This window comes from Anthonomus grandis, chromosome 11 (assembly GCF_022605725.1).
Source record: "Anthonomus grandis grandis chromosome 11, icAntGran1.3, whole genome shotgun sequence".
Classification (NCBI taxonomy): Eukaryota; Metazoa; Arthropoda; class Insecta; order Coleoptera; family Curculionidae; genus Anthonomus; species Anthonomus grandis.
The window spans coordinates 23658549-23681088 of NC_065556.1; the positions used below are offsets into that span (position 1 = coordinate 23658549).

Consider the following 22540-nt stretch of genomic DNA (forward strand, 5'->3'; position numbering starts at 1 on the left):
TTACATCACGTTTTCAATTACCCGTGTAAATCCATAACAACAAAATTACCTGCCAATTTTTCGATATATACAAGGATGTAATCCGGGATGAAAAATGGATCAGATCGGGTGGAAGTTAGAATTCGACCTCAACGAATAGACAGATAAAGGGATGAACGGAAGCGGAGCAATTCTCTTTGAGGCCATTATGTAGGGTCGTTAGCTTTTAGAGAAGGATTAATAAAAATAATAAAGCGGCCCGAGGAAACCGTTATATGAAATATGTTTGTTTCTCACATCTCATTAAAAGGGCACAATTAAATGTTTTTATGTAGATGTGCCTTGTTTCTATACAAACGACTACATCAGACGAAATTATTCCGTAAGATTTCATTGCTCCGGCATGTAAATTGCCGTCGTTTAAGCTGCTGTTAACGTTAATTGGAGCAATAATTAGTTAGATTTGCCCGGGGAACAATTAGGCTTTTATACGTTTTGTATACCTAAGGTGTAGTATCACTTACGAATATGGCTCAGTAAATAGAAATAATTTACTTTATATTGAGAGATAACCGTGTTAATGAATAGGAATTATATTCGGTTTATACGTATGTGTAAGTAGACATTATTTATTTACTGCAAGGTGCCAATTGGAGGTTATATAAAAATAATCTGCACTCTGTCAGATTGCTTTATTCATTAATTAATTATTTATTTAATGTAGATAAATTGTGAATAAAAATGTTATTATAGTTGATTCTAGGTGATTAATTATTATTATTCAAGAAGCCTATAAATCAATATTACTATCAGAATTTCTAGATTACTAGTTAAAACAAGATTTACTATTAAAAGATAGTACAACGCCCAAAAGAAACATGAAATTTATAAGAATACACTCCTAAATACGTAAAGGGGTTGAAACTTTTAGAAAACCGTAAAAATTTTATACTGAATCAACTAACCTCTAAAAACACTGCTGATATACATATTTAATTTTTATTAAAATTAAAAAAAATATTCTCAGAAGTGATTTTTAGTAAGGGTATGTGAAAATTGCTTTTTTTCCTTATTGGCTTCAAATTAATAAATTATTATTAGGTATCACTAAATAATATTTAAAAAATAACGAAAAATTAATAATTAGTAATTTTTATCACAGCAGACACTTTAAAGATTATAAAATATTATATAGATTACATAATATATAGATTATAAATATAGAAAAAAATTATAAAATATTTATCTCAGTAGTGATTTTAAAGTACGGGTTTTCTTATAGTGAGGTCTCCTTTAGTACGTTTGTAAAATGATAAATAATACACTTTTTCACAACATATTCATTGATATTTTTTGTTATAGTAAATAAAAAGGCAGTAAATAAAACGCATTTTCTCTTTGGCAATAATAAATAATACATTTATCACAGCAGTGATTTTCCAGGACTGTTCATGTTAAGCTAGTGAAAAAATATGTGCTTGCTTTAATCTTTCAGTTAAGAAAAACACAATTTTTATCGCTGTAGTGATTTTAGAAGCTTAAGGAAACCTATTTTGCTTGGTTTCACATTTATTTATTCACGAATTAATTATTGATTTGTTTAAAATTGAATTGCGCATAGAAATGTTACAACTAATTCTAAATGATTTAAATAATAAAATATTTATTAACCCGTAATCATTCCGCTAAAAAATGTTTTTCCTCTTGGAAAATAACATAATTTTTATCTCAGCAGTGATTGTAAGTAATGGTCATTCACCAGGCATAACTAAATATATTTTAAGTTAATCTTTAGTGACATGTAGATAAGAAAATATTTATCTTAGTAGTGATTTTATATAAGGGCTATCAATTAAAGACAAAAAAAGTACGTATGACCTCTTAAACGAGTATATTCCAACAAAATGCTGATGAAATATCCAAGAAAATATTTCTCAGCAGTGATTTTTAATATGACATCAAATTAGTAAAATTTTTCCAGTTTTTCTTTGCAAAAATAACACATTTATCACGGCAATGATTTTACAAGATTTTTTACGCGAAACTAGTAAAAACATTTTGTTTTTCTTTTTCCATTTGTAAAAATACAATATTTATCTCAATTGGGGTTATTAGACGTTGTACTAATAAGAAGTCACTAGTTCCTTTTATCCTATTTCAAATGATACAATATTCATCCCAACGATGATTTTTTGTTTACCAGTAACCAAATAAAAAAATAAATTTTCTCTTGATGATGTTAAAATATTTATCTCAGGAGTAATTATAAATGTTCGGTGATAGAAAATAAGTAAAAAAAAATATTTTTTTCTTTATCGGTTTACAATATTTATGTCTAATTGAATTTTATTCGTAAAATATTTATCACTATATCGTAAAATATATATTCACTTCAATCAATGAAAAAGTTATTCACGGATTTGGAAAAAAATTATGGGTTTTTTGTTTATTAGCTTTTAAGTGATTATTATATTTTTCTTTAGCAGTGATAAAGCTCCGTCAAGCCGGTGGTACTAAAAAAATATTTTCTTCCCACATTGGCCTGGAAATAAAAAAAGTAATTTTCTTAAAATAACATCGATTGGATCCATCAATCAGAAACACGCATCCACACTTTCATCCACTTACATTTATTATGATATTTATCTCGGAAATGATTGATTGTAAGTACGAGTGTTGTTTATTGTTAAAATATCCGAAATTTTCCAATGTATACAAATGATACCTTAACGAACATTATCCCTTTATCAGCTCAACTCATTCTCGCTTACCCATTGGCCGCTTATAGCCGGAAAGTGATCCGAAACTGGTGCTCGGATTCCCAAGATCCAGATGATGTATCGATCCTCATATTACACCCGAATATTTTACGTTCCGGACCCGGAATATAACTAGAGGCATGGCGTGGAATTTTATTAGGCTTTCGCGAAATTAAACCCGATGTTTACAGCCCCGTAATACACGGACGGACTGGAACAATCCCCGGGGGAAAATATTACGGGCATTCGGGATATGAATGGTCACCACTAGACGTCCCGAGCTTCATGCTTAAGTCTCTTTTGCATACCGCGTACATTTGTATTGCAGGGTTTCAGTATATGGTCATAAATAAATGACTTTTATGAGTTTTGTATCTATTGTGTATGGTACGTAACTTGTTTTTCAAATTTCCTTTATTGTCGTCTCTTCTTTCACTCTAAATTAATTTTCTCGTTTCTTCATCGCTCCTCCTTTTCTTATTCTTCTGACATAAGGCAGAACTAACACTCTTTCTTATTTTTTGTTTATAATTAATTTTTTCCTCAAATTTCTTCCTTTCTCTTTCTATCATGCGGTTAATACAAGAAGTAACTTAATAATGGCTATACTAGAGTTATATAAAATGATACTCATTCTTGCTTTATATATTAAAATTTATTCAGTAAAAGCTGCATGTGAAGGGCCAGAAAAACTTTTTCCCCCCAGAAACCGATTAAAAATTTAAACTGGTGATCAATATTGGAGTCAGTAGACCCTCTGACTATTGCATTAAAAGAGCTGATCATTTATTTAGGACTTTTATATGTCAGGTCCGCTTGCTTACCACAGGCTCGGGTATAAAGTTTCGTGTTTTATGTATGAGGTTTTGATCGATGAGGGTGTGTTTCTTTTTTAGTAAATTTACAGTGACATTACCGTTTTCTTATATGAGATTGTGAAAATAGTAGGGGGATTAAATTTGCATGAATGTTAAATAATTATAGAGTTATATTTCAATACTCGTTTCAGGTCTTTTTGGATTTTGTTTAGCAATTGGCAAATTTAAAAGATACATTTTTAGCTGTACACATCGAATTTCCTTAACTAATGAAATTTTATTCATTATGCACACACACCTAATTATTATAATGGTAAATTTTAATTTTTTTCACACAATTTTATTCATTAGAGACTCATCACCCAAGTTTTCTAATGTCTATGCTGTTTTAAAGAAATTTTGCTATTTAATACATATCACCAAGAATCTTATATGTGAGATCATTTATTCATCAAGATCAGATTTTTTAAAAGTTATTTAAAAAAATTATTCCACATAGGGATTTAAATATAAGAAATATACTTTTCGTTAAGGTTAAATAAATACTGTCAACGTAGAAATATCATACATTCCAAGTTTTCACACATTTTCGTCTAGAGTTAATTTCATTTAAAAATGTGTTCGTTAAAATCAAATTTTGGTCTTGGTTAAATTAATTTTTTTTAGTTTCTCAGAGGTCGACATTTTAAGAAATGGTTAATTATTTTTTTTTCTTGAATGTTTCATGCCTACATTTACAATTATAATAGCCAATAATTAATCAATAATTTTAGAATAATTAACTATAGTTTTTTTTGTATATTTTATTTAAAATCTACGGTGTTTGTTTTTTTTATTTATCACATAATTGAAGCATTTAAAAATAAGGAATATGTATTTTTTTTCAGGAATTTTTAAAAACTAAGACAAATAATTTTTTGTTATATACTTCAAATTGTTCAGGGTAATTTCTTATTTTCATTTTAAAATTTATTCCTTAATATACATTAAAAAATACATTGTAATAATTTTTTTCTCATTTATTCCTTAAGTTGCATTTAAAACACGTCAAAAATAAACACATTTTGATTATACACACCTCAAATTTTTTCAATAAAATAATCTTCATGTTTGTTTTCAGGAAGGAATTTAATTTTTAAGAGAATTTATTTGTCAAGTTATCAATTTTTCAACAAGTATTAAACCCATCAATTTTTTTAAAGCTTAATTTTTTTCGGTATATTTATTCATTAAAGGTTTTCACTCAAGTGATTTTTCAAGGCCCAATCAATTTTGCCAGTCTGCAATTACCCTGAGGTTTCAATTATTTAAGCCTAAATTAGTATTGCCAACATAGAAATTACCTGAATATTGAATCTTTTTAGGGCAAATACGCAATAAATATTCCATTAATTGCGGATCTGTTAAGGTCAAATTAGTCTGGAAATAACCCTAATTTTCAATTTTTTCAGAGCCAAATCAATATTGGCAGGCTGGATATATCCTAAAGTTTTATTCAATCAAGCCGACCTAAATACCCCAAATTTTGAGCTTTTTGAATATATAATACAATAATGCTAACCTAGAAAATATCCAACTTCAGAATTCCTCACTAGAAATACAAACAATATAATGTAACTATGAAGCGGAGATGTCCCTGAAGAAGCCTTTGATAGAAGAAACCTCCACTTACGAATTTCCTTGAGAAGTTCCTAAGAGTTAAATATGTCCATTATTATTGCTTAAACAGTACTTGCATTACAAACTCAAACAATAGACATCACATAGTGTATATTAAAACATAACTAAGTTCAAAAATGCTCTGTGAAGTATTCCTCCAAGCTATAAAATGTCTTATGAAGCAGGATTGTTTTTACCTGCTATATGTTTGAATCTTCCGTAATGACTAGGGAATATGATTAAATATTTTTTTGCTCTTGTAAAAAATTGAATTTTGTGTCAAACTAGAAGTAGAAGGTATTGGTAAATTTATGTTAAAAGATGTCCTGGTATTATTTAAGTTAACAGAGTTAAATACTGAGTAATATTTTTTATACATTAAGCAAGCAGTCTCAAGGATAAAAATTGATGGGAGAGTCAATATATTTTCCTTTATTAAATAAGGCCTACATGAGTCCCTTAAATTAAGCCCGCACAGATATCGAACTGCACGCTTCTGTAAAATGAACACAGAAGTAAATAAAGAAAGAGAGAGAACAATAGAGATTGCATCTGTAGAAGTCATACCAGGATCACAGTAGACCAAGATATCTCACAGAAGTCTGTTCTTATGCAAAAGCTCTGTGCAGATAAGAAAGTTCATAGCATCTGCTCCTGATAAATTGTCTTTTTTTAATAAATTTTGGATGTGTACCAAATCATAATTAATACTAAATATTTGATCAATCTATTGTCCTAAAAAATATGACACTCATTAATCAATTCAATATCAAGTAATTAATAATTAATCGTTGTATTGCAAGATAATACAGGGTGAATTATTTTAATCCTTAAACTCGAAAATCCGTCATAATCATTATCAAATAGATCCTTCACTGCTAGACATATGCCTTCCGTAAATATTTTCATCTTTCTCTATCTCATCTAACTTCTTGTTTATCGTATTTGTCTGCAATTAATACCAGTTCATCGGCGAAGTAATAATGGCTCACTTTTCATCATTGAAATTAACACCAATGTTTTCGATCTTAGAATGCCTAAACATGTGCTTCAAAAGGTTCGTAACTAATTTAGGAGAAATGTCATCACCTCGCTGCACACTTGTTGCTCGATAAGTTTGGTGTAACGATGGTTGATTCTACAATACCCGAGAACTTAGAGCATACTACGATGGTACTCTGTATCGAAAGCTTTTTTGCAGTCCAAGAAAATGAGCACCAAATGTTTATGGTACTCTATATGCAAATCCTGCCTGTTCGTTTGATTTATAGAGACAAAATTTCCTTAATGAAAAATGATTCTTATGAAGATTTTATAAATCTGTGAAACTCCGTGGCCTCCTGGTGTTTTGTTTTTCTTTATGTCCTTCAAGCTGTTGTTAATTTCATCTAAGACTATCCGAGGGGATACCCTCTGATATTCTGACCCATGGTTTTTTATTTATCAATATATAAAGTTTTCTTATTGGCAAAAAGGTGAAATACTACTAACACTAGCACCTAAAGTTCAGAACTCACACATCGTTCTAACATATTTCTTCCGTCATACTCTTGAGAATATTTTAAATAATATATAACCTCTACCAGAGAGGCCCCAAAACTTACCGAACGCGATTCCCCACTTCCCTCAAGCACATTTCAATAAAACTGACAACTTCTCCCAAAAAATTCCTGGCGAATACATATATAAAGGAAAGTTCCTAAACTTTTTGGTAAACTTTCGGCCACTTTCAGAATATACAATGAAGTTTTAACTTTCCGGGGGCTTTTGGTTGATATTTTTATTATTATTGGGTGGCTGAGCGTGTCTGGTCCTCCAGCCATGGGTTATAAGCCTAAAAGAATAAGCTACAAAGCCCAACGAATATTAATGAGTTTTAGGCTTTTGTGGCCTTTGGGACGCTTATAGCAGGGTTTAACTGTTTCTAGGGGAACATTGGATATAACTTTTATTGCGTATTATGTGATATATAGACCATTAATTTTACGTAAACTTTAAACACACTTTTTTCAAGCATTTTATTAGTACCCGTGAACTCATAAATCAATTATTTTTAGCCACAGGTATTTTACATAGGCAAGAAATTGTAAAGGATGCATGTGCTTTTTCCAAACCTTAAGAGCAAGGTGGAGCCAAATCAGGGCACCTTCATAGTATGCCCTTGACCCATTTTCTCTGTTAGTGCGCCTTAGATTTTGGGATTTTTAGTCCTGTTTTATTAGGTGGTGTAGTAATGTTTTAAGTTGAGATTAAAATAATAATTTAAACTCTATTTTTAATTTTTAGGATAGGGATGAATTTATTGCCGTTGACAGTGCATCAGTTGGAAATTAACTTTATGTATAAAAAAGGGTCTCAAAATTGTAATTTTTTTAATTATTATTTGACTTTACTTAAGGTACTGACATTTTTTTGCAGTTCCTTTATAATGTTAAAAAAGATTCTTTGTACAGATGATTCTGTGTAAAAATACTGATTATAGGCCAACAATTGGATTAACTACAACAAGGTTCACCATATTTTTACTAAAATTCTTTACTAAACCTTTTCGGGGTACCTAAATGGATCTAATACACACAAAAAGTTGATTTTCTAAGGAATAATTCTATATATAAAGAATTTTTCTGGATCTAATACTTTCTGAGCTAGAACTACTTTTGCTCATCAAGATCTAAGGCTCAATAGACTTGAGGTTTTTGGAATGAATTGAAAACTTGAAATTATTCTGGATGTAACTTCCAAGCTTTTTAAAGATTTGTTGTAATTTCTTTATAATATTGAAATGGGGACTTCGTAGATGCCTCTGTGTAAAAAATTGATCATAGGCCAAAAATGGGCTTAGCTACAATAATTTTGGTACGGCATACTATTCTCCACAAAATTTCTCAACTTTTTAACTTGAAAACGTTTCATAGTACCTAAATAGAGCTAATACTCGCAGAAAGAGGGTTTTCCAAGGAATAATTACATCTTGAACCATTTTTGTAGGTGTAATACTTTCTGAGCTAGAGTCACTGTTGCCCATCACGATCTAAAGCTCATTAGATTTGTCGTTTTTCGAATTAGTCGAAAACTTATTTGATATTTTAAAGTACATTTGGATGTAGCTTCCAAGCTAATGAAGATTTTTTTGTAATTTGTTTACAATATTAAAGAGAGGCATATAGATGAGTCTGTGTAAAAAAATGATCGGACGCCAAAAAATGGTTAAATGGAGCTAATACTCACAGAAAGAGAACCGTTTTGTGGGCCTAATACTTTCTGAGCTAGAGCCACTTTTGCCCATTAGGATCTAATTCTTTTGCAGTAGTAGATTGTACCCTATACCTTCTGTGGCACAAAGAAGATTCTACAAGAATAGGAAAGTGAAAAATCCTCTCAGTCTTTTCAAGAGTTGAACCTAGGAAGTTTTTCTGTTATTGTAACTACCTTGAATAGAGATAAATTTATCCATTGGTTCTATTTGTTCTTGGAGAATCAGACTTGCCTACAAGTCAGTTCAACTCTTTCAAGAAAGAAGACAGAAATAACTGCTGGTTTACCTAGTATATATTCAATTCTATATTCAATATAAACAAAATTCTTATTTGTCTTTAGGCAGTTGAGGTCAAAAAGGAAAACATCGACTGCCTGGACGAAAAATATAATTTGCCAGTAACCCCTAAATAAATCTAATTGAAGAATTCGTAACAGTCGATCAATAAATGCGTATCTATCTAAAGATCGAGTTTTTTGAAGCAAAATTTTTTTCCAGGTTTTGAGGTCCAATGAGGTTTTGATAACTTTAAACAAAGATATCAGGGTCTACTTTTTACGTAAAATAGATATTCTAAACTGAAATGGAGCGAGATCTAGACAGAGGTCACAAAAAAAATGGTGCGAAATAGGGAAGAACAGATAACGGAAGAGATGAAAGTGAAATAGATTAAATTGGAGACATGGATGAAACATTTGAAACACATGGAAACGCATTAAGAATAGAGATTCTCCCAAATAACGATAACATTGAACATGAAAAAATAATAGAGAAAGTTTAAGCGACAACACAGTTGAAAAACCGAAAAAATATGCGGTGGCAATATTATCAATAATGAGCTTATCATCTATGAGGGAATGCAAGTACAGAGAGAACTCACCAAACTGTTTAAAAAGATAATTAGATTCGGAACCATGCCAAATGAATGAAAAGTAAATGTATCTTCCTATAGGTGTATAAGGAACGAAAAGTAACCCCAATAACTTTAGAAATCGCTACTGAACTCATTCTTTAATCTCTTTACTAAAAAGGTGCCAATATCCTACGAACAGCAAGGATTTAAGTCCAGTAGATCAACGGTGAACGCTGCTTCTCTTTTGTGGACTTAACCAAGGCATTCGACTCGATGACGTAATCAAGATTTTATATCAGAACAGCATCGATTACCGATACGAAAGAATTATTCAAGAACTGAACAGCAGCAATAGAAGAAGAATAAAAACGAACGATAGACTGTGTCTGAGGAAGTGCAAATCAATACGGGCCTATAGCAAGGTGACAGTCTTAGTCCTACCTTGTTCAACATCATTATTGACCAAATCGTGAAAAATATTAAAAACGATGATAATATTAAGGAGGACATATTCTCACGATGCCATTCTCATATTAGAGAATGAAGATGATAACAAGATAGTTTAGTAGGTGACAAGATTCAACCTTCTGAGAGTGGAGGTATAAGTGAAAGAAACCTTATTGCAGAAGCGTGAAAAGCCATAAAAGCAACAACAGTCAGCGGATACCGAAGAGATATTATATAGCGAAATAAAATAATAAGTATAAAAAACAAGCTCAGTACTTACAAAAAGACCTATTTTAACGTATGCCACAGAAAGTAAAGCTAAAACATCAGCAACGAAAAGAATAATGAGAATGACCGAAATTAGGATACTAAGAACCATCAAGAGTGTTACCCTCAAGGATAAAAAAAGAAACCAGGATATCAGAGAAAACTTAGAAATACAGGATGTATTAAGCTGGGCTAGAACACTCAAGAGATGCTGGAGGGACCATGTGGAAACAATGCGAGATGAAAGATGGGCAAAGTGATACATATCGTAAAAACTCGCGAAGATTGGCAGACAGAGTATCCACGAGATGGTACGAAAGCTGTAGGTCAGCATCACAATAGGAAGAGCTCCGAAGGAGGCTAAACGCAATGGACTAAATAGGACCACATCCTATTATGAGAAAAAGAAGGAGAACGAAAAGCTTTATCACTTAAATGGGCTGGAATCATTATGCGTGCTACACTTTGAGGTCCATTGCTAAACTCAATGAAAAAGTCTAAAAACAGACTTTACTTTCACCCTTCTTTACTCCAATAAAGGTTTTATAGTGGGAAAATCAAAAGAGACGAAAAGAAAGCCACTGAACTTTATTGGCTTCTATCAATCTATCCTGTCAGTTTTTTTTTTGATACAGGAGGCTAAAAATTTATCAGCAAAAAGACAGACAATCATAAGGGGGAGTCGTACGAAAAGTTTTCTGATTTATCGACGCCGGTGGCGGAAATTGCTGTCTGTTTTCCTCGCCCTTTGGAATGATTGGCTCCGTTGGCGACGATCGAGCCTTTAATTATCGGAAAAGTAAACTTTTCGATTCCGGTTAGTTACGAAACGGTTAAGTTTGTTAGTTAATTCGGGGGGAAATTTGGCGACTCTGGAAATCGATTTGGACCTTTCCACTAATGGAGAAATTTTTATTTATTGGCTTCACTTTCAACATTTTTCAACATTAAATCTTAACCTATTTAAGATTTTCATATAGTTCATTTCGGGTATTATATAAGGGGCTTGGTAGATCATTTAATCTATTTTGACTTAGAATTTTCTTGTCTAATACTTCCTGAGCTGCTCCCCTATTCCGCTCAACATCATAAATCAGACAGTTACCCAAGAATATTATACCCCTTTCAAAACTAACACCCTCGTTCCCCAAAATCATTCCTGTACATTAAATTATTACAGCCAGCTACAGAAGTCTGTGGCTAAAGTGGCTTAGTTACTCATAGTCTCCGTTATTCGTGCGTTTGTTTACATCAATCTGAATCCAATTATCCCATTTTCCATTTGTAGGGCGAAAACAAAACTTGCTCGACAGTCCCCGTTGGCATTCCAGATTCATTCCCTATAAATACGAAACTGATAGGGCGCGTAATTAAGCCCCACAGCGGGGCTCTAACTCTCCTCCCCCGCTCCGACCTCATGACAATTATTTACGTCATTATTGCGCCATTTATTCGGATATGTCACGATCCGCAAGTAATTAGTTTCTGTCCAGAGGCGTTTTGCAGTTAGGCTTGGGTTTTTATTGACAGTTTTGATATTACACCCCAAAAGAGCCTTTTTGTTTAAATGGTTCTAAACGGAATCCTTTGGGTTTATACGATTTAGATTTTTGTAAGGCCTTTGACAGTATCAAGATTTTTTCAATTCATTGAAAAACGACTCAATAACTGCAAAACAATTTTATTCACAAGGAAACTCACCAGCTTTCATGTAAAATTAAAATCAATAAACCCGTTACATCAGCTTTTCAAATATTTAGATTTTTGCAAAACCTTTGACAATATCAAGGTTTTTTGAAATCATTGAAAAGCGACTCAATAACTTCAAAACGAGTGTATTTACAAGGAAACTGGTAAGGACCTCTTTGGTGCAGAAACTCATCATCTTTCATATGAAACTAACATCAGTAAAATCGCCACATGACCTTTGAGAATATTAAATAAAGTTTTTTTTATTTCCAGTGGCGGCGTGTATGTGGGGGTGAGTGCGGGCGTGATGGGGCGGGGGCAGAGCTCGCCCATGGAGCTCGGCTAAGGTGGCGCGCCCCTGCCCGGCCGCCCGGCCCCCCCTCCGCCCTCCGCCCGCCGGCTCACACATGGAGCCGGACCATCGGGAGCAACGACTATGCCATAGGCCGAAAGCCTTTGACAAAGTAAGTATACTTAAATTAACATTTTTCAAAATCAATAATTCCTTCATTAATTATAACTTGAATGAACTAACTAAAATGAACGATGTTTTTATTTATTTACTTATTTAGTATACATGATTGACAAGGTACTATAAATTCGTTTTTCTCTGGCTATACCTGAGAAGGATAAGCACCATAAGTTTTAAAGTAGAGCAGCTTTACAAACCTTCTCTGAACCCTCTTAACGTCCTCAATTTGTTGATTATGTTCAGTTGACCAAACTATCGAGGCATACTCTAACCTAGATCTATAGGATAAGAAAAGACAGTTAAGAGTAGCTGCATTATTAAATATACAGCTCAGCCTGGAAATAACACCAAATGTCTTGGTTGACTTGGATATATGTACTGGTTCATAGGCCTTGGTGATGGACAGTTTATTGCGAAATGTCACTCGCAAGATTCTGAAAGGAGTCTGGCATTGATAAGGAAAAACATTTATTTAGTTTATTTAAAGGAGGATTTTAAGGTCATCAGCATAAAAAAGTATTTGTGAATTTAGTCTGATACATATATCAATTAAATATCAAATAGAGGTATTCACCTGATTCAATGCCACTGATAGAAACTGTAATCGTTCTGTTTTGCCATGCACTCAAGAACAATAGACGACCATTAGATAGACCAAATAGCTTAAGCTTATACAACAGACTCTGTGGATTTAATTTGTCAAATGCTTTTGAAATATCTGTATAGGTAATATCGAGTTGTGATGAGTTATCCAGAGATATTCAGCTATAGTCTGTTTGGTAATTACTAGATTGATTGCTATGAAGCAACAAGATAGAAGGATAGTCTGTTTTTTACTTAGTTGTTAATAATTGTTACAGGTCTGTAGTTACTAATTTCTACCTTATCGACTCTTTTGTGAATAGGGCTTGCTTTTGACCGCTTCGAAGTAGTGGGAATGGAATGAATGTAAAGGCAGATATTAAAGAAATATGTAACAAGCAAAAGAAGAGCTCAGCACGTATACTATTAAGAAAGATGATAAATTTATTATTAAGCAATTTTAGTAAATTACTGATTTAATGTCAATAAAGTATATAGGTGGGTGTTTACATACGTTTATTAATATTTGGTATTTGACTAAAACGACAGCGTTTGGAGTTATATGTCCACAATCTGTTTGGATCCTCTCTGTGATATTTCTAGGTACTTCTATCGGGAAGAGGTTGACTTCGTTTTGTTTGGTACTTAACAAAAACCATAGGCAAAGATGTGCTAAAAAAATAATGATAAAAAAAGATTGTGGCTTTGATAAGTTAGGCAGCAAATTTTATTTTTAATTATACGCTGAATACAAAAAATTGGTGTCTTTTATTTATTAATGTCTTTATTTTATTCATTTGCTTTGAGTACCACAGCGAGTATTTGATTAATAATTTGGGGACTTACAACATTGTAAAATGGGTCCCTAATCCAATTAATCAGAGTTACATAAAGAAATTCATAAAAAAGATTACAAGCATATCATATATCAGAGAGCATTGAGCAATCCTTGGAGGTTCTTGTGATTTCTATGTAACCTTGATTATTGATGATTTTCTTGGGATATTCTTATAAGTATGTTCTGAGGATGTATCAGTTAAGAGTATTAAAAAATTCCTCGGATATCCCAATAAAATCTTACATCAGGAACATTTTACTTTTTATTCTATGTACATATTCAGATTTATAGAGGTTTTGTTGTGATCTCTCTCGTTTTCTGGAAGGAATATTTTGGAGATTCTTTTAGATACAAAAGTATACCTCTATGCCAAAATCAACTTTCCTCCTAAGCAAAAAATACCCAAATTTCAGCAATAAACTCCTCAAACTATTTGTTTGTCCAATCATCAATCCCTCGCTCGACGTTTACGTATGTACGTGTTGATACGGCGGAAAATTTGTGTGCTTATATTTAGGTAACCTATTTTTTTATATTTGTGTATATTTGTTCTCTCTCCAGTGTGAGTATCCAAATATTTTCATCTCTGTCTATTTATATATATTTTAAGTTGTGACATTTTTATTTAATTTTTCTTCGAAAAGAAAACTTATTTTATCAGCTGTTTATATCACGCTATTCGCTGAACTTGTCACGGATAAAACCCGAAAAATGAAAATTCGAATTCTAAAAACGGAATCGACGAGGAAAGCTACTTTAACATTTAATGAGTTTGTATAGTTTCAAAACTGAAATTGCACATTGCCGATTCAAATTTTTAATAAAAGAGTTTCCTTGGAAATGAACTCTATATCTATAACGGAGTTACGGAAGTACGTTTTTTTCAGTTCAAAATATTTCCTAATAAAACTTTTAAGGTATTAGAGATTTTTTATTGAGGTGTGTCAAAAATTTGATCTTAGGTTGAAAATTGGCTTATAAATTAAAAACTAGACTGCAATAAAGTTGCTCTTCAAGCTGGAATCAAACTATTTAAAAAATAATAATTGAAGATCTGTAGCAGAACGGGTCGAGGTTCCTTATGAAAATGAGTTGAATCAAATAGCATTCATTGATGACTTAGGAATCAGATGTTAAGGGTACAGCAAGTGTCATTGTTATTCTAAAAAAAATAAGACGAATAATAAATTTACGACATTTTCAAGTTCCGAATCTATATCTAAATTGAAAAGAAAAGTAAAAACAATACAAGAAACATTGTTAGAAATATAGGAACAAAAAACAAGAGAAAAAAGAGCCGTCACAAAGAAAGACTTGAATTAATAAGACAATTATTTTATCGTACTTGCAAGCAGTACAGTAGTTTAAGTTGATGTAGGTTTGCAAATGATGTAAAGGTCACATTTTACTTTTACCTATTTTAAAAAAATTGAAATATGCCCAATGACAATTATTGAAGGGAGTCTACAATCCCTATTTATCCTACTGCGTGCAAGTGGAACTCAATACCAAAAAAAATAAAAAAAAGTAGAGCCCTTAAAAAATAATAAGTTTTACTTATATGTCAAATTTTATTAACTTCTTATAGGTTATATAGAAAACTAACCATTCAAAAATCTCTTTTATCCTCTCCCTTTTTTTAGATGAAGCTCTGCTTCTCTTGCAGGATTATCAGTTTCCTGACTATTTTTCTTTTTAATATATACCTCTAAACTATCAAGCTTATCGTTGTAAAAAATGCACACAATACAACAATTGATTATACATTTATAAAAAATTTTTTACATCTGCAAAAGCTGACGAAACCTCCCTTTAAGAATGTTAAATGAGTTTTCAATTAGAAACCTTGTTGATGAGAATTTCTGATTATCCAACTTCTGTTATTGACTCAGATTTCCATACTCTTTGTATGGAGTCAGTTACCATGGGCATGGATGGGATATGCACCATCACCTAAAATTTGATATTTGTTCTGTCCATTTTCGCAGTAAATATTTTGCAGCTTGTTACTAATTGAAGACATTTTTAAAACATTTTTGATAATCACATATGGCTTGAAGTGTAATTGTTGGCAAATCATTTCCATTTATATAGGTAGGCTTAATTTTATTCGCTGCTGTTCTAATATTTATAAAATACCATATGCAACCCAAAATTTCTAAAACGTCTCTTTTATAAAAATTTTTCATTTTAGTTTGAGGGATACGTTTAAACATACTATTATCTTTTTTGGCTTTTTTTATTTGCCGCCATATTTTGTATTTGATAAATACACTGAAATAAACCCACCGAACCTCCCGGCGAAGATGCGTGAAAACATGCACTTGGTGCAATATTATATGCAGTGGTTTTCAAATGGAATGTAAAAACTTGCAAGGTTCAAACAACTGGAATACGAAAACTGAGACCAGTGCGCACCAGTGCATCAAATGGAAAACGCTGTAAGAAAGCTGCCACTGAGAGTAAAGCTCATATTCCGATATTCCTTGAAGGAAGTAAAGTAAAACAATAATTTTGAAAAAATTACTTCTTTTTCCTCTCACTGCTGCTGAGAACAAAATGACCTTTTTATGCCAAATCTAAAGAGCCGTGAAACCGTCGTACGAAGTCTTACATAAGAAGCAAAAAAATAATAAAAATGCAAAAGTAAAAGAGCTCCGAGGTTTCTCATATCCAATTGAATTTGTGGGGCGTCGCGACGTCAAGGCGCACCGTATTTCTGAATTAGCCCCATTTTCGACCCTTTCTTTCCTCGACTTTCCCGAAAACTACCCCCTCGTAATATAACCTTTCGGCGTTCTCTGTTCGACATTAAGTCCCGGCAAGCGAAAAATAAATCAAAGGCTTAAATTGGTCTTGAAGGTTCGGGGGCCTTAGCTACGGGTTTATTGTTGCCTAGGAAAATTATAGACTATCGGATTAAAGGAAGAAATTCCATTTCGTTCATGTGAGTTATTTTAAACCGGAACGGGCTGAGAAATAACAGATAAAATTCAATTTGCTTGTAAGTTAAAAAGTCACGTTGTTTGTGCCAAAAATGTCCTGATTTACCGACAGTGAATATCGGAAAGAAATAATTTCAGATGTGCCAAAAAGATCCCTCGGATGAAAAACATAAATTCGGCGTTCTAATGAACGGTTTTATTTTTATTATTTCCAACGCTTCCATTATTTCAGGTTGATTGATGGCTTTTCCTGTTATTCTGAATGGATTTTTGCGCCATCATGTGAAAGATTTATTGCTGTTAATGACTGCGATTCGGTTTGGCTGCGTTTTTGTTTTGTTGCTTAATGGAGTAAACCGTAACATTAGGTAAAACATATCTGATAGATAACTTTTGCTTTTTTCTAATAGATAAATAATATTGTTTGCGGTGGAATTTATTATGGATTTCGGATAGGAAATGATAAGATTGATGGTGGCAAAATAATCTATGTAAGAACTTGATAACGTTATTAGAAAAGATGATTTGTCATCAACGCCACGTGTACGTACGAGTATATCAATCAATGTATGTTTACAATTTAATTCTTAAGGTACAGCTAACCATTAACGATTTCAAGATCTCAAATCATAAAACAGTTTTATCACTAACCAAAAGACTGTATTCTCGACACGTGTTTCGCTAACGAAATGAGAATGGTTAGTATGGTGGTAAAACTATTTTGTGATTTGAGTGTCACACCAAAGGTTCCAACCATAGAATTATTTCAAAATCTGAATACAATGATGTCTATAGAAAGTCCAACCAAAGAACATTTTTCAGAAGGAAAATTGTAATTTTTCCTGAGAATCATTGATTTAATTTTTTGATTGAACTATTGATAGCAACTGAGACAACAGTCTATATATAATCATCCCTATTATTGCCATATCGAAACCACACCTAACTGACTCTGAACTAGTTTTATATGGCTATTGCATCTCAAATGACCCTTTTTAAGGGTGATAACAAAGGGAACTTTGGAAGATTTTGCGGCTATAGTTAAGTCAAACTAAAATAAGAACCTTGAACTCCCTTGTATTTGAAGTAGAACAATGTTCTCCATAAATAAAGTTAGTTCTTCAAAAATTCTGACTCTAGGGGGTTTCTAAGCTAGCATTGCTTAGAAAATAAATTTTAATGCTAATTCGTAATCAATTTTATCAAGGAAGTAGATAAAATCATGAATTAACTAGGTAGAACTAATGTGCTCTACGTTGGATCTTCTGAATCATCTGCGAAGAATTACGTTTCCAGTGAGGTAACTTCTCCATGTATGCAATATATCCAAAAAACTTAGATTACACAGTTCTTTTGAAGTCCAGAAGACCTCCCTGAGCTGCAAAAATTTGTATGATTAATTTCTTTGGTGTTAATAATCCTCTAGGATATTTTAATCCTCTAAAACTATAAGAGGCTGTTTTACTTTACCACTAGAATGTTTCCTAAGTCACTATGGCACAAGATGGTAGTATCATCAGGAAATAAAGTGAATTTTCCTTAAATGTTAAGGTAAGTTAGAGAATTGATAAAAGAGAGCCCTTAGAACACTTCAAGCTTTTGAACGATATTCGGAACGTGAAGATCCAACGTAAACGCACTGCTTACAATTGTTGAAGGATAAAGTAAACCTAGACAAGGCCCTTTATTCCATTTAGTTCTAGTTTTTGCGGTAGAATCTTATGACTCACACAATCGAATGCTTTTGATAAATCGTGAAAGACAGCTGCGGAAACGCCATCATCGTTATCCCTGCTATACAGTTGAAAAATAAAGTTGTAAGTGGCATCGACTATAATTGGAGTATACTGATCGCAGTTGTTTAATTTGTTTAATCTAGAAGAGTCATCAAGTGATATTTGACTAATTTCTTTAACAATTTGGATACAGTAGACAACAGACAAATAGGTGAAAAGTTGATAAGCTCCTTAGAGTTTCTACCTTGATGAATAGGAATGAATGAAACAATTTATTTTTTACTATACCACTAGAGCGATACAGTAAAAACACTGTGACAAAATGTGAGAAAATGTCCAGACTCGTTTGACTCTCACTACACATCTATAAATGAGTGTACTGATACGAAGTTCAATATAATTGGAAATTTTAAAGATGATTTCTGATAATCCTTTGAAAAATGTCAATATGATTAAAGCCATATCAAGATCCACCAAATATTATTGCATACAATCAGCTCCAAGAAGAAACCTGGAAGAAACACTAATTTTTTCACAGACCGCCGCATTAAATTTATCTGGGCAAGCTATACGGCTAAAAATACTTTGAGTGGTAACTTAATAACTTCAATAAGATTGTCCTCCTTACTAGTATCAGAGGTACCTTTTGTATACCGTTATTATTTGACAGAAAAAAAATTGGTACTCAAATTCCCCGAACAAATTAGGTTCTCTTGAAATGCTGGTCCTTGAAGATCTCTTTGAGAAACTGCATTAGAAAAACATTGGTTGTACCGCCAAACGAGTTTCTGATAGCATTAACATCACCATCTTTAGAAAATGAACAAGCTGAAAGAGTAGAAGGTTGTGCTAATATTACGTCTTTTGAAATGATATCATGAAGTCACCTAGGAGATCTCCATGATAAGCTACAATAATTTGAAAAATAAGCTTTAATGGTCACTTATGATCAATATCATTGGTGTCATAAATCTATCTTGAACTGTCACAGGCTCCTGAAATATATCACTAAGAGAGTATTTGACAGATAAAATGTATCCACTAGGCTTAGTTAATATGACTAAAGCCAAATCAAAATCGATCAAAAACTACAATCAGTTCGTAGAAGAAATCTTGAAGAAACACTAATTTTTTGATGGATCATTATTGTACCTAGTTAAGATTAACAGTTGGGAATACTTTGAGTCGAACTCAGAATAAGATAATGAATTCCCTTTTCTCCAGTTTTATTCTTGTATAATGCCAATTTTCCTTCTAGGTCGATAACCATATTGGCATATACTTGAGAGATGTGAACTTGATCAGTATTATGATTAGTACTAAAATTATCTGATTAAATTAGGTTCTTTTAAGATGCTGACTCCATAAACTTGAACTTTAATTATTAAATCAAATTCTTTGAATCTAGAATCATCAGAAGATTTGGTTGAATAGTATCATCAGGGACATTTCTAGAAAATGAACTAATTGAAAGAGTAACTGCTAGAGTAGATCATATTACGTTCTTTTGGAATGATGGGTGATCACAGAAGATCTCCCTAATACGTTGCAATTATTGTAAAATCAACTTTGATGGTCACTTAAGATTAATTTCTTTGGTGCAGTTAATCTATCCTGTACTACTATTAGAGGCTCCTTTACTATGCCACTAAGAGAGAATTTGACAGAGAAAATGTCCAGACTAGTTTGACTCTCACCACAGCTAGAAACGAGTGTACTGACAGAAAATTCAAAATAATTGGCAATTTTGGCAAAAGGATGATTTCAGACAATCTTATCAAAAAATATTAAAATAGCTCAAGCCAAGTTACGACTTGAACGAACAACAATTGCATTTACTATCAGATTCAAAAAGAACCCTGGAAGAACCACAATTTTTTTTTGTGTGAGATACTTTAAGTCTAACATAACAGGATGCTAAATTTTTTTTTCTTCATTTCATTCTTGTAAAGTGCCAGTTTTCCATCAACATCAATCATCATATGTGACACGAACAAATGAAAAGATTTTTGGTTGTACCGCCAGTAGAGTATTTGATATTATTATTAAACGGCATCTCTAGAAAATAAACTAATTGAAAAATGATCTGATATGCTCTATGTTGAGCCATGAACTGGAAAACCACAGTCTTTAAATATTTATTTGATTTGATTTATGCGACAGACTATAAAATTATTTATGCATGCCACGATATCAAGCATAATAATACATGATTATTGTACCGCACATATTGATTAAATTATATTATTATTAACGGAGTAAAAAAATAAAGGTTGCGTGCATCAGATCAATCTTTGGAACAAGCCATTTGGTGTGTATAGCATGGAATTTGATATTATAGGCGGTTCATGCGATGACAGATTTTGTAAACTCAAACAATGGTTTATAGCAAACACAAATTGTATGCATTAAATAACTATCCATGTAACTATACCCGTAGACCATGAAAATTTATTTTCAGATACAGAAGCAGATTTCAGATTTAAAAGGCAGAACTTATCCTTTAGTTGATCTATCAAAGAATTAATGTGCCATTTACCGAAGAATCAGCCTGTATAAGATATAGTCATCTTCCACCCAAAATTTCTTAAAACTCTCTTCAATAATCTAGACAAGTATTTAAAGTATCATAACTATCAAGCTTGGTTTTATCGAATTTCTATTCATATATGAAACATTTCGTTAATTTGGCGAGAAACAGGGTTATATGGAGTGAAAATCGTTTAGTCCTCCGTCCGCCCTCTGTATCATTCAAGTATAGTAGCATGTATGACGTCAACATGATGTGAGGGTCCCATTTTATCGCCCATATATCACCCTACACATGTTAATCTAAAACTAATTTCCATAAAAGTTTATCTCTCATGATGCGAACATGGTAAAACGGGGCACATATTTCCTTCAGAGTCCCTGGTCGCAAATAAATAAACAGGCGGTAAATTACTACGCTACTTCCTCCTTTTATGTTCCCGAGTCGCGATGTTACCGGCGCCTTTTTATTTTACCCTCCCTCCTATAAAAAAAAACAAGATTTATGATGGGGTAGATGGGGCGAGTTGAGGAAATTATTTATATTGTTTCGGGGAGCAGCCGTCTAGTTGACTAGACACTAGACTTATAAATCGGTTTTAAGTTTCGCTTCACGTCGACGGATATAAAGGGGATCATAATTTGGTGGAAGCTAATAACCCTTTATAGTTGGAAAGTCCCATTTGGAGTTGGGAAAGGGGCGGAATTAGAAAAGGGAGCCTCGGCTTGTAAAAGTTTAATAACAATTTTATTTTATTCTTCGTGAAGTAAATATCTCGGAAATTGAATGAACGTTCTAGAAAGTGCCACGAACGTTCCGGATTCCATAATTACCCTTCATAAAATTCATTATCAACAACAAAAGACACCCCTCGCTATTAACCCACGCAATATTCGGTCGATTCTGGCATCGGCTCAAAATCATTTGCGGTTCGCAAATACAATCAACCGGTTAATGACGGATCCCTGTCGAAGGACTTTTAGCGTATCCCCGAACCTGATTAATTGAGGTCGTATTGACTGGCTACTTACTTACACCTCCGACAGTGATTAACCGAAGAAAGGACAAAGATCGAAATTACATGTTAATTTAAATAGAGGGACTAGTGCGCAAAGTTTTGCTGCCAGAAAATTGATTCAACTTGAAACAGGATTGAACTTTATTAGAAGCTAATAGTGAATTGCGCCATTGGTTTTAAGATCTACTTCAGACGTTTACCGGACATCTTTTCTAATAAGATGTAGATAAGAGCAATATTCTTCTCGAAGTAATCCTGTTTTCCAAGATACTTGATTTGACCATGATTTCTTGGGATCTTGAGAAGAAGATTAAATTTGATTGAAAGCCAATATTTGACTTTGCATTTTAGGCCAGATGCAGATGTTTTGTGGCGTAATGAGGCGTAAATGAGAACGTTTACGTCTTTCCTTCATCATTCATTACGTCTTTCATTCACTTTCAGCAACATCTTCTTAAGGTAATCCTGTTTTTCAAGATACTAGTTTTTGCCACGACTTCTTGAGAGTTTGAGAAGAGGAATACACATTAATTAAATTGGGTATTTGGCATTCAATTCTACTGCAAATTCAGATGCTTAGTGAACATCTTTTCTAATAAGCCGTGGATGAGAGCAACATCCTTCTTGAGGTAATCCTGTTTTCACAGATACTATATTTGACCATGATTTCTTGTGCATTTGAGATGGGGATT

At 32.6% G+C, this 22540-nt stretch overlaps 1 protein-coding gene across 4 annotated transcripts in view; it reads left to right on the forward strand.

Annotated features, from left to right (window-relative positions):
• The window catches only part of LOC126742023 (regulator of G-protein signaling 11), a 67657-nt gene that overhangs the window by 7450 nt on the left and 37667 nt on the right, over positions 1-22540 (forward strand). For 3 of the 4 annotated variants that reach the window (XR_007662463.1, XM_050448545.1, XM_050448547.1), the window contains exon 2: positions 12001-12191. Coding sequence is in view for 3 of the 4 variants with exons in the window: in XM_050448545.1 (XP_050304502.1) it covers positions 12135-12191 (57 nt within the window). In the remaining variant the exon portion in view is untranslated. Of the gene's footprint in view, positions 1-479; positions 594-12000; positions 12192-22540 lie in introns of those variants that run through there. The other variant, XM_050448546.1, reaches the window with a different exon arrangement.